General features: G+C 35.9%; 1 protein-coding gene across 6 annotated transcripts in view; it reads right to left on the reverse strand.

Moving 5' to 3' along the window:
• Positions 1-12,028, reverse strand: part of RORA (RAR related orphan receptor A) — a 377,529-nt gene continuing 365,501 nt past the window's right edge. For all 6 annotated transcript variants that reach the window (XM_035554008.2, XM_050712977.1, XM_035554013.2 and 3 more), the window contains 6 exons: positions 11,709-11,830; positions 10,126-10,258; positions 9,252-9,359; positions 7,693-7,803; positions 6,419-6,531; positions 1-5,172 (listed from right to left, as the gene is read on the reverse strand). In XM_035554008.2, the coding sequence (XP_035409901.1) occupies positions 5,008-5,172; positions 6,419-6,531; positions 7,693-7,803; positions 9,252-9,359; positions 10,126-10,258; positions 11,709-11,830 (752 nt within the window). In that variant the 3' untranslated portion in view covers positions 1-5,007. The remainder of the gene's footprint in view (positions 5,173-6,418; positions 6,532-7,692; positions 7,804-9,251; positions 9,360-10,125; positions 10,259-11,708; positions 11,831-12,028) is intronic.

Genomic DNA, 12,028 nt, shown 5'->3' on the forward strand with positions numbered 1-12,028 from the left:
AATCATTGCATTTTCATTCATATTGTACTATCATAAACTGATTTGTTTTCTTTGACAATTTAAATACTGAAAACCCATTTTATATTGCAAAACACTGAAATTCACCTGGAAAAAGTCCTATGATTATAACAACATCCAGAGGTTATTGAAATTAAATTTCAATCATGATCCATTAATGGATCAGCATTCATTTATTTGCTAAAATATAATTGCAAAACCTTTGCAATTGTTTGGAGTAATTTTGTTTGGAAGAAAATAAAGACCAAGGAGCAGATAGATTGCAAAACTGAGTCACAGAACGAGGCACACATAGAGCATTTAGTTAAAAAAAAAATCTATCCAGTTCTCTTGTGCCTGCGGGGAGGGGGGAAGGGAAGAAATATTAGTTTTTTTTTTTTTTCTTTTTAAAGTAATTTGTCCCACCAGTAGTACTGGCCACCCTGTTGAAGAGTTTTAGAAGATCCCTGAGCACATTAGTTTCTGACTCTTAACCCCAGCTCCAAAGTGGTAGGGCATCTGTTGTTGATAACAAGATGGATTGTCATTCACAGTTAAGTCAATCATAAGGTGCTTATATATTTACCCTTTTTTTCATCAATCAGCACAAAGAACTGTCAGAAAATAACTTTTATTTTTCTTTTTAAATAATAAAAGGGCACAAAATTATTAAACAATGTTTTGTGACAGTGGTTTAGGATTATTATCTGGCTGCCCCTCAACAACAGACAAGTGATTCAATCGACATTCCTTAGCAAAAAAAAAAAAGGCAAAAAAAATCCTGTACAAATATGTAATTTTCCCTGAGGGATCAAGGTTACACCCGCAAGTGCTCTATGTACATATTGCACTGTAGAGGAATGAAGAACATGTGCAAAAAAAGCAACAATGATTGAAGCTTACTAATTAAACTTTTAATCATGACTGCTATGTCATCTTGCATTTTGGAATGTCGGAACACAGCTATTCCTTAAATCTACAATGTAAAAAATGAAGAAAAGAAAGAAAAAGAAACACACACCTCTACTATGGCACATTCAATGAAATAAAAAGTTTTCCAAAGACAAATAGACAAATTCCGTCAAGAAAATAATACAAAGTTCGTTCATTTGTGTTTTTTTTTGTTTTTTAGAAAAATTACATTACTTTCTTTCATTGTTTCACATTACAAAATCTTTTTTTTTTTTAATGTTTACACAAATCACATTTTATTGCAGGAATATTTCAAGTGCCATCAAATATTTATAGAAGGGTTAAAAAAATAGAAGTCTCTCTAAAGTGGTCCAGACAAGGCTTTGTATAGAATAAATCTTTTTTCCACCTTCTGTTTTTGTCTTAAGTATTTTCAATACATTTTCTTTTTTTCATTGACACTTAAGAGCCTAGAAGCAGCCACTCACACATACCCACGCATATATTCACATGCGCACAACAGTACTCTCTCTCACACACACAGGTGCACATACACACACAGATATCTTGGTATCCATACTAAGATAGATAAGCTTTAATAAAGAACAACCAAACTTAAAAACAGCCTCCCTTTTCACCTCATCCCGTAGTTTTTAAAAGCCAAACAATGTTAGAGATGCTGAAGTATGTTAGGGCGGTCCAAATGACAGTATACTATACTCTTTTCTAGAAAGCCAGAAAATATCTCTGTGGATAGATATTATGCCCAATGAAAATCTCTTTGCAGATCTCAATGAACGGATCATTCAAAAGCAATATATTACTTCTTTATCTTCAGCTATCCTCACGTTTTTGTTTGTAGTCAGCTGGGCAGATCATGAAGATACTCATGTGAATATCCACTGCCCCCCAGTATGGTTTTTAACTGAATAGTCTGTTGATTGTCTGATACCAGGCCACAGTCCCAGAGTTCTGCAGAGTGCACTTCCTCTGCCGCGTCAGGTTCTCCCATGGCAGTCATTCCAGCCAGCCGCTCTGAGGCTAGTCTACATCCCCTTTTCATAACAGCCTCTGTGGCAACTGCCGTCTTTTCAGTATATCTGCCATGGCTGTATCTCTTTTTACCTTGTCTCTACCAAGCAAAACAAAGCCAGTAATACTCTATTGCCAAGTGGCTGCTAACTGTGATCAGGAAAGCAGACTTACTTGGGGTGTGTATGCACAGCCTGGTTTGACAAGGTGCTAGTACACAGGAGCTCCTGCTGTGAAAAACAACAGCATGTAGGTGCTGCATAGCCTGGGAGATCATGTCACAAGCCAATTCTAGATGTAACAGGCTTTCAGCTAAGGCCTTATTTGGAACCCTTCTATGATTATGCATTTTATTATTAAATGCTCCCAAATTCTGTGTTGTCAGTGACTTACGGGTATAAATACTCTGAACTAGATACTGAACAAAACCATTGGCATTTAAAGGCCTGGTAAAGTACTAATATTCATCAGGAAAAGATAGGTTAATGATGTGACTGAAAATTAATCCCAATTGCCTGGTAGTCTACTTATTTTCAGAAATAGGAGTTGTATCTCACTCTCTAAAAAAGTACAAGCCTTACTTCATTATTCATTAGTTGACACTGAAATTAAGTTTAGTTGATCTTTAAAGGACTAGCACCTAAGGCTGGTCACATTCAGAAAACATTTGTTAGTTAAAAAGGTTGCTTTAAAAACAGGAACACATACTGGAATCAAAGTACCGTATCATGCCAGCTACTCCAATAAAGTAAACAATGATTCTAGGAAAAGGTATCAGTGAGACTGCAGAGAGTGTGTGCTGGGCTGGGAGCGGGCAGGATGGCGCAGTACAAGGACAGCTCTCTGGACTTATGCCTCCATCCTGGTGCTCCCAGAGCTGCAAGTGTTCCTGTCCATCTCCCCCTGCTTTCACACCATATAGAGGAATGATAGCCAACTGCTATCCAGTGCTATCTATAAGCTTCCCTGATGAAAAAAAAACTTTAAGAGAGGTCATGGCTCAATGGCTCAATTTGACCCCAAAGGAAACATTCAAATCACAGAATAAACCTCTGTTTTGCTTGTAATAATCTGCTGACCTAGTTCTTCTTTTAAAATGGTTAGACTTCAGTGTGCTTCTGTTCAATTCAATGTTACTTTTCAATGACTGTATGTAAGAGATTTATTATCTTTGGAAATTGAAGTGGTGGAGTGCATTGTGGGTTTTTTCTCCTCTTTTTTAAAGTCCTATTTTTTTTTCATATGTACTTCATCATAAACTTCATTTGTATAGGTCTACCAGACATCTGGTTGTGTGTACTCATCTCATCCAAAAGCAATTATGCACCTCTGGCTTAAACAGCCACAGTTTATTTTGTGATGTGGTTTAGTGTGGATATGTTCCCTTCAGAACTAATTTAATTTCTGTATCTTGCCACATTTACTCAGAGACAGTACTATATGTAAAGAGAATGGTAACGTATTAATAAAGATGGCAAAATGTGGCTTATCAGTTGGTTATGCAATGCAGGAATCACAATTTCAAAATGACAGAATGTAGATTTATGGTATTTGTGATTTCCAGGCATTAAACAGAGTCCAAAACAATGTTTTCTAGCAACAGTGTGCCCTTATTTTATTGGTCTGTCCTCATGTGATAAACTTTAAAGTGCATCTATTTAAATAAAGAGAGCAATTCTGTTCAGCTACTTTAAATTGAACTGGTGGATGTTTGAAGAACGTGGGTCATTGTCTAATCTCACTAAAGCCAAAACCAAACGTCTTGTGAATTTTGATAGAGTTTGGAGTTTGAAGGCATTGTTTACAAAATGGAGTAAAAAGTATGTAATATTATGTCTAAAAATCAATTTTCCACATACATGTCATACACATACTTTTACTGTAGATACAGCCTTGAGTAAATCCCTTCAAACCTGGATTTATGTTGGGCTTTATACACTTTGTTTAACAGTCTGATTTTCAAGGGTGATGCTTTATTCTATCTGTAAGCGATCTGTAATTGCTTAGTTTAACTCTGTCCAAGGAAACTCAGCACCTTTGAAAATGAGGCTTTTGACTTGTGTGCCTAAATCTGAATCTAGGCATGTAATTTTAAACATCCAGGTTTGAAAGATTTAAAAACAAAAGTACCTTTTAAATTAACAGTTGAAAAGCTGATTTTAATTTAGAAACTTTTCATTATTTTCAAACTCTTTTAAAAAATCTGTGTAACCATTTCAGGATATGACCAGCCTCTCTTTAAAAGTAACATGGAAAACAGCAGCATAAATACCTCCCAATGTACCAGTACCTGCCAAAAACCTTTTTCAGTTAAACTTGAATTTCTGGTGCACATGCAACACAACAATGAACACTCTAGCATTTAATTTAAAGAAAAAGGTGCAAAATGAAAGTGCCTTATCAATTCAACAAGAAAAGCTATACCAGTAACTACATTTTATATTAATTAAAACAATATATAAACAATATCTCTTTTGCTATATATAGTCTTCATGCCCATTTACCCTGTAATATATTATAATGCTATTGTTGCTATTGCTATGGACCCTTTTCATGCCGTTCTGTCTACTGGCAAACAGTGGTAGGTGAAAAAAATCGTCCTTCATGAAACAATGAGCAAGTTGTGCAAACTGATGCTGAAATCTCTGCAATGCACACCAGTCGCTGATTACTAGGTGGACTCTCTGTTCTGATCAACAAATTGATTGTTCTGTCAGAAGTCTGGGCAGTGAACTACAAGAGAAAACAACCTTCTGATATTAGTACCCTCAGTCTGTGTAAACAGAGGTCAAGGATTGAGAAGCTGAGACAGAAAAAGGGTCCATATTTGTAGGCATAATGGAAATCATATGCATGAGAAAAACAAGTTCAACTTTGTTTCATTGTTTCCCATCCTTCGCCTGACCCCGACTGCCAAGAGATGTGCAGTGTGTTGGCTCCCTAGGTCTGTGCAGGGCCATATAAAGTGTCTTGGTTTTCTTTTTTTTCTCTTTTTTTTTTTCCTTTTCCTTTCTTTTGTTTAAATGTTTGTACTTCAGACATTCTAGAAGTGCTTAGGTGATACGTTTACCCATCAATTTGCATCGCTGGCTCAAATTCTGAAGTGAACAACTCCTTGTAAAGTGGAGGAAAATGAAGTCGTACAATGTCTGGGTATATTGCTTTAAATGCCATAAGCTTTTCTGTATGTCGTCCACACAGTGCTCTTAAAGTAGACACTTTGCATATTAACTGTAAAAAAAAATGAACAGAAGTCACAGAGTAATACATGGAACCAGACCTCCTTAGGATTAGAGCTCTCTCAAACATATGGAATTCACTTCAGTTGTTTACCTTAACAGTGACATTTCAGAAGCATAGTAATGGCTAAGTATGGTATGTCAGATTTAAAAAAAAAAAACGGGGGGGGGGGGGGGGGAAGCCACTAAAATGCTATCAAGTAATGTACGAATACTATTTGTGAAAGAATCTTTCCTTGAAGTCGCTAGGAAAATGTATCACTTGCCTAGTATCTAGGCAATACCACCAGCACCAGATTGATATGGAACTATTTCCTGTCTGGACCTTTATTCATGCTACTTAGTTACTCCCTTGGAAGAAGGCATGGCTGATTGCTTCTTAAACCCAGTGTATTATAGAGGGAAATGGCAGTATAATAGACCCGGCTATTTTCATTTATGCCCAATAAAGGTAAAATGAAATTGTCATAAAGAAAAGATCAGAAAAATCTGTACTTGAAAATATGACTAGGGCGGTCATTGAACTGAGTACATATTTTTATAAAAGCACTGGAAGAAACCTTCCAACAAAGGTATCTAAAGTATATGCTGGGAAAAGAATGATATGAGGTAGGACTTGAAATGAGGACAGTCTGGAAAGCCTAGACTTTTATACTGGGCTGTAAGATCCTGCTTGTTGTAATTAATTCCATGGTGTTAAACTAAGCATGAACATCCCTTCTGTGTAAAGTTCTACAAGGAACTACGTCTGCAAGGAAGCACTTGTCCTTCCCATTTTTCACTTTTTTTTTTTAAACATCACACTGCCTTTGCATTATTGAAAATTTATGTGATGATACTTTAGAGTAACATAATATTATGTACTATCTCTTTTCTTTTCCCTAGCCACCAAGATTTGGAAAAACTGATGAGAAAAAGACTGTGTGGGGAACTCATGGAATGCTGAGAAACAAGGTTAGTTTGGATATTGTGTCTTGTCACAACCTAGCTGTCATGCAGACAGGTTTCATGAAGATCAAGGCATGCATGTTGGAAAACTGAAATAGTGTTCTGCATGGCAGAAATGTTGTTTAGGACAAATAGGATAAAAACCTTGATGGCTTTTCATTTTCATTTTGCATTTATGCATTTACTAAACCATACTAAAGTATGGTTTAGTAAATGCATAAAAGCTTTTACATTGTTCATAAGAAAGTGTACTTTCACAGTCATGTGACATGGCACAGTATGATTCGTACCTTTGTTAGAATTCCATCTTCTCGGTGGTTCTTCTGTAGGACATGCTGAAGTGCTAGCTGGATCTTCTGTTGGAGTTTTTCAATTTTTACCTTCTCCTGAAGCCATGAACGATCTAAATACAAATGGAGTTAACACCTCTAGTACTGCTTACATCCATCACATTCCACCAAGAAATACTAATTCTGTTGCAAATTTGTATTTCCTGTTTGCAATCTTCCTTACATTTTAACACTCTTACATAGGAAATGAGTTTCAAAATTCATAGGTTTTGGAATACATTCATTACTTGCATTTAAAATTACTTTTATAAAGCCCTCAATAAGAAGATCGCTGCATATCTGAATAAGCTTTATTAATTATTTGCTAATAAGGTCTTTAAAATGCAGGGTGTTTACAAAACGAAGATAGCGACTTTTTAGTGGGAAATGAATAGATTACATAATGAACAAGCAGTTGGAGTGGATCTCTGCTTAGATCTACAGTGACATACAGAAAAATCAGAAGCAATATTAAGCTATTCAAAAAGTGCTCCTAAACTTCCTAGCAGAAATGAAGGATTACCTGCGACATCCGGTGTGGCAGAACTGAGGGATTCTGTGGCTTAAATACTAAGACAAAGGGCAAACATAATTCCATCACGGCAAATAGCATAAGAATATATTTATGATGGAGTCAATAAACTCACTGTTGCTAATAGACTCTTCCAACACATACTGCTGAGTCCACTATGCTGCAGTTTTAAAAAAGACTATTTCCTTTGGTCTTATGCCAGACACAAACTGACTTTCTCCAGTGGTATCTTGTTTCACCCAACCTAATAAGTCTTCCCAGTACCTGGAGTACTATGTGAATCTGTTTGAGATAATAATCTCAGAAAAAAACATATTTTATCATGTGCTTGTGACAATTCTGCTACAGCTCCAAGCTCACATACATTGGAAGCTGACTACATCAATTCAATGCTGTCCATGTTCTGCCTGTCCCACCTAGATTGCCCTGGTGATCTCAATCAACATGCATTTAAGCTTTTGCAAAGAAGCTATGTCATCAACAAGGAGAAACACTGGAAAACATGGGTTTAGATTAGAATTTCCAACTTGATTTGTTCTTAAATTTATGTTTTAAATGTATTTATGAAAAAAACTGGTCATGAGGGACCAAAAAGATGTTGACATTTCACACTGTCTGATAGTCTTAGCTTTACCATTAAAAGATACTTCAAAATGAAAATGAACTCTACCACAGAAACCTAGAGCAATACTTTCTCGCTTACCTGCTGACATTAAAACAAATGCAGAAAACAAAGCTATCTCATCTTCTGTGAGGTGCATAGAACACAAACTTTTTCCAAATTCAAACACAAAACTAATGAAGTCTTCACACCCTGCCAAAAAGAAGGTACAGCTCATGCCAAATTGTTTAAAACCATTTCAAAGCTACACAGTTGCTGATATATTCTGATGAAGGTGAAACATGGGTGTAAAATACTTTATGGGTGAACGTTCTTCCCCTTAAGGACTGTTGAGTGATGATAGTGAGATCTCACTCATGCTTGATTTTTTTTTTTTACCTATTCACCCTATTTTATTTATTTATTTATTTACCAATTTAACCTATGCCCACAAGTCCCCAGCTCCCCCACACCCTGGTACCCAGTATTCTGAAGCCTTTGTACATTTTATCTTTTCTGTTCTTTTGGGGTAAATACAGATAAAAACCAAGCCATTTTTGAACTCAAAATTGGTTTGGCTTTGTTGCTATTCTAAATGAAACTTTTTCATGTCACTGTGGACTGGATGTTTTAAATGTGTACTTGAAAAATGCTGATTTTAAGAATATTAAGTACACAGAAGAGGGAGGGGAGAAAGGCATACAAGGTACATGCAGGAGCAAAAGGATAAGCCAGGGTCTGAAAGCTTTTCATGCAGAAAAAGAACTGTGTCTCCTTTCATCCATTCTCTTGCTCACACAGGTGTAAGTCAGGTTACTGCTGCTGTTACACATGCTGTTACGCAGTTCACAAAAGCTGAGCCCTGCTTTGAAAGGGACTGCAACCCCTGTTGGAATAGGGTTCTCCTCTGCAGATCTCAGCCCCCAACCCAGCCTAAATTTCTGGGTGTAGTTGGTAACAGATGAAAGTAATGTTTCATTGGATCTAGTAGCAGGTAGAAGCCCACATCTGATACTGCATTCTCTGAATTGTTTGCACTCAGACTTTGTACCTTGAGGTATTTTAGAAAGGCATGGAATACTTCCGTAACTGTATGGTATTCTTCACTGCCATATTGTCACTGCCATTTTTCACTGCCCTCCAAAATGGCTTACATCCCAAATTTATACCCAATTAAATGCATCCTTTTAAAATTAGAAGTATAAAAAAAAATGCTACGGTGTTGTTTAATTAAAAAAATATTTACAATATTTTACTTGCAAATAACAACTTCAAAGCAGTAATGTCAGTGTATCCAAAAGAGACTTAAAGTTTCCCTTTTTTTTCAACAGGATACATCAAACTTTACAAGGGATTATGAAATCTGAGCTTCTGTTCTTCACAAGTGTGTCCAAAGTGATCTACCCTGATCTACAGTACGTGACGGATTTCAACACCAACAATCCTTTACTGCATGGAGTTAAGCTGTTCTAACTCCTGAAATCAGCTTGGCCTCAAACAGAGCCAGCACGATTGTTTACGAAATAAGCAGTTTGAGCTTTTCAACTCTCTTTTCATTTGAATACTACAAGCTGGTATTTTCAAGGCAGCTGTCCCTCTTGCTCTTCTACCTTATTGTTTTTATTCTGTGGTTTAAAATGCAACACTTGACATCTCCTTACCTAAGGACTTGAAAACCTCTGGGCTAGCATACTTGCCATCAAAGTAGACTGTGTTGTTCTGGGAGTCAAAGGCACGGCACATTCTGATGAACACAACCTCTAAAGACCCTAAAACAGAAACAATGTATGTTTGACTATTTAAGTAGAGACTTCGGTTGCAAGTGAGGATTTAAAAATTTCAAAATGCTCTCCCTTCAGTATAGATCGAGTAGGGTAGTAGGTTTCTGAGGTGCAACAAAGAATAGTTCGATTTGATAGTAGAATTAAAATAATTCCCATAAACCCCTTTAGAAGTTTTTGTAAAAGCAACTTAGTTAATGCTAATAAATATTTTTCATTAGAATAATGAAGTCTCTGAAGTCAAAGCAGTTCATTTAGATTATGCTCATGAAGCTTTAACAGCTTTGTCCAAGTAATCTGCATTACTTCTACAACATCTTGTGTAGAACAATCTGGATTTTTACCTTCAAATATGTTATTCACTATTAGTATGCCAAATCAAAAAAATTGAATCCAACTTCTTCATCCTTACACACTTACTGCTCCCTTTGCTCATAATGAAAATTTCATACATAGACTTGAACTCATCACAGAATGGGTTTGAGTTGGAAGGGACCTTAAACATCATCTAGTTCCAACCCCCCTGCCATGGGCAGGGTACAGCTTCCATTAAATGGAACTCATTCCATCCAGAGTAACCAAGAAAGCATATTATTTCAAACAGAAGACACACAGAATTTGTACGTTTTTTCTTGTACTATTTTAAATTATCATTGTACAACGTATGTATATATGTATACATAATCACTGTATACAACTAGCACTTTCCTCAGTCAAAACTAATAGAAGCAGACCTTAAAATTGACCCACATACCTGCTTTTAAAAGCACAATTTGATCATTTTGACACAGTTCCATAAAGCCATCAATGCGTTTGGCAAATTCCACTACATACTGTATAGCTTCTGTTATTTTGACTGCGCATAACTGCCACATTACCTCCCTTTGCTGTTTGAGAGAGAAGAAAAATTGAAAAGTTACTAATTAAGGTTTTAACGTTTGGAAAGCCCATTTTCATAAAGTAAAACTGAGCTGAAAATCAAAGTGGACTGAATTCTCTCCAGCAATCCTGGCTACAGTCTGCTTATAACAAAAGGGAAGTTAACCTCAAAGAAAAAGCCTCATGAAGATGAGTGAAAATGCAAACATGTAAAACTTCTTCAGTGATGGCAGAGAGATCCAGGCTGCAATATTTTTAATTCATAAGCCAAAAAATGTCCAAGTGTAATAATTCTGGTGTTTTCAGTGGGAATGTTACTCACTGCATCAAAAGAAAATACCAATTTACTCTAGCACTGCATAATCACGTTTTTCCTATCGACTTCTCTGTTTGTTTTTTTTTTTTTTTTTTTTTTTTTTTTTTACAGAACATGAATTATCTAACAAGCTGGTCTTCATAAGGATACGTATAAAGTATACATATATGAAGATCATCTTGTGAATGACATAAAGGCAGCATGCAATTAGTGAATTTCTCTTATGTTAATAATAATTCAGGATGAGATTATCTAACAAGTGGAAAAAAATGATATTCCTACAGGTTAAGTATTTTTTGTGGAAATGAAAAATAAATTCAAAGAACAGTGTGCTTTAGTAGTGACTCTCAAGATAGTTTTCCAAAAGTAGCCATTTGGTAGTAGTACGTGAATGGAAGGCATAATGAAAATACAAACAGGGATTAAAACGTACAAAACCCACTGGAGGCTTGGCAAGCATTCTGCTGCTATTCTATAGGTAAATCTGAAACACTGTGACAGCTGTAGAATGAATCAGGGATCCAACCCTGGCAATGAAGGTGGGAAATCTGATGGGTTCTGTGTTTATAACCTCAAAAGGAAATATACCATGCAAAACAAGAAAACATCAAACAAGCCAACAGGCTGTTTGACTGACTCCTATTCAGGTTCTTGTTTATTGGATAGGAATGGAAAATGAGTAAGACACTCCCATCCAAGACTCATGCATGTCCTCGTACTGATGAGTATTTTACAGATCAGCTGTAAAGAACTCTACAGTTACAACTTGATGGTTTCAACAGATTTTTTTTTTTATTTTTTATTTTTTTTGGATGATAGGGGCGATTACAAACTAAGAAGAGTAAATAACATGTCATTTAGGAATGAAAAAAAATGCTGGTTTGTTATCCGTTTATCAGTAAGAGACAAATACGTTTGGGGAGCTTTACCTTTTCCTGTACTTATAACAATCACAAATGCAAAGTATTTCCTGCCATACTCATTTAGACTCTAGGAGTGTTTTTTTTGTTTTGTTTTGAAAACACACATAAATGTATATTCCTGATAGTAAACAGAAAGCAGTGAAAAAGTGAATTTTGCAGTGTGTTATGGGAATACCATGCTTTAGAAAAAGCTTGCCAATCTATGGCATGCTTTTATACCTTGTTCTGATAGTTCTCAATTTCTTCCTGAAGAAAAGTCTGCCATGTTATCTGCTGTAGCTCTTCTCTCAAGTACTGGCAAGTTTCCATATGAGACTTGGAAATATTCTGTGCAAGATGTTCTAAAAGAAAGACCAAAAAGTTATACACATTAAAAATGCAAAGCTATACCTTCAGACACGAGGAAACTAACATATTCCATTTGCAAGTAGGAGGTGGGGAAAGGTTAGCTATTAGTACGCTTTAATTTCAGATCTCCTTGGATTTTTCTTCATAAAAATAAATTAATGCAAACTGCTAACAGACTCACAGTAAACAAA

This window comes from Cygnus atratus, chromosome 11 (genome assembly GCF_013377495.2).
Source record: "Cygnus atratus isolate AKBS03 ecotype Queensland, Australia chromosome 11, CAtr_DNAZoo_HiC_assembly, whole genome shotgun sequence".
NCBI classification, from domain to species: Eukaryota; Metazoa; Chordata; class Aves; order Anseriformes; family Anatidae; genus Cygnus; species Cygnus atratus.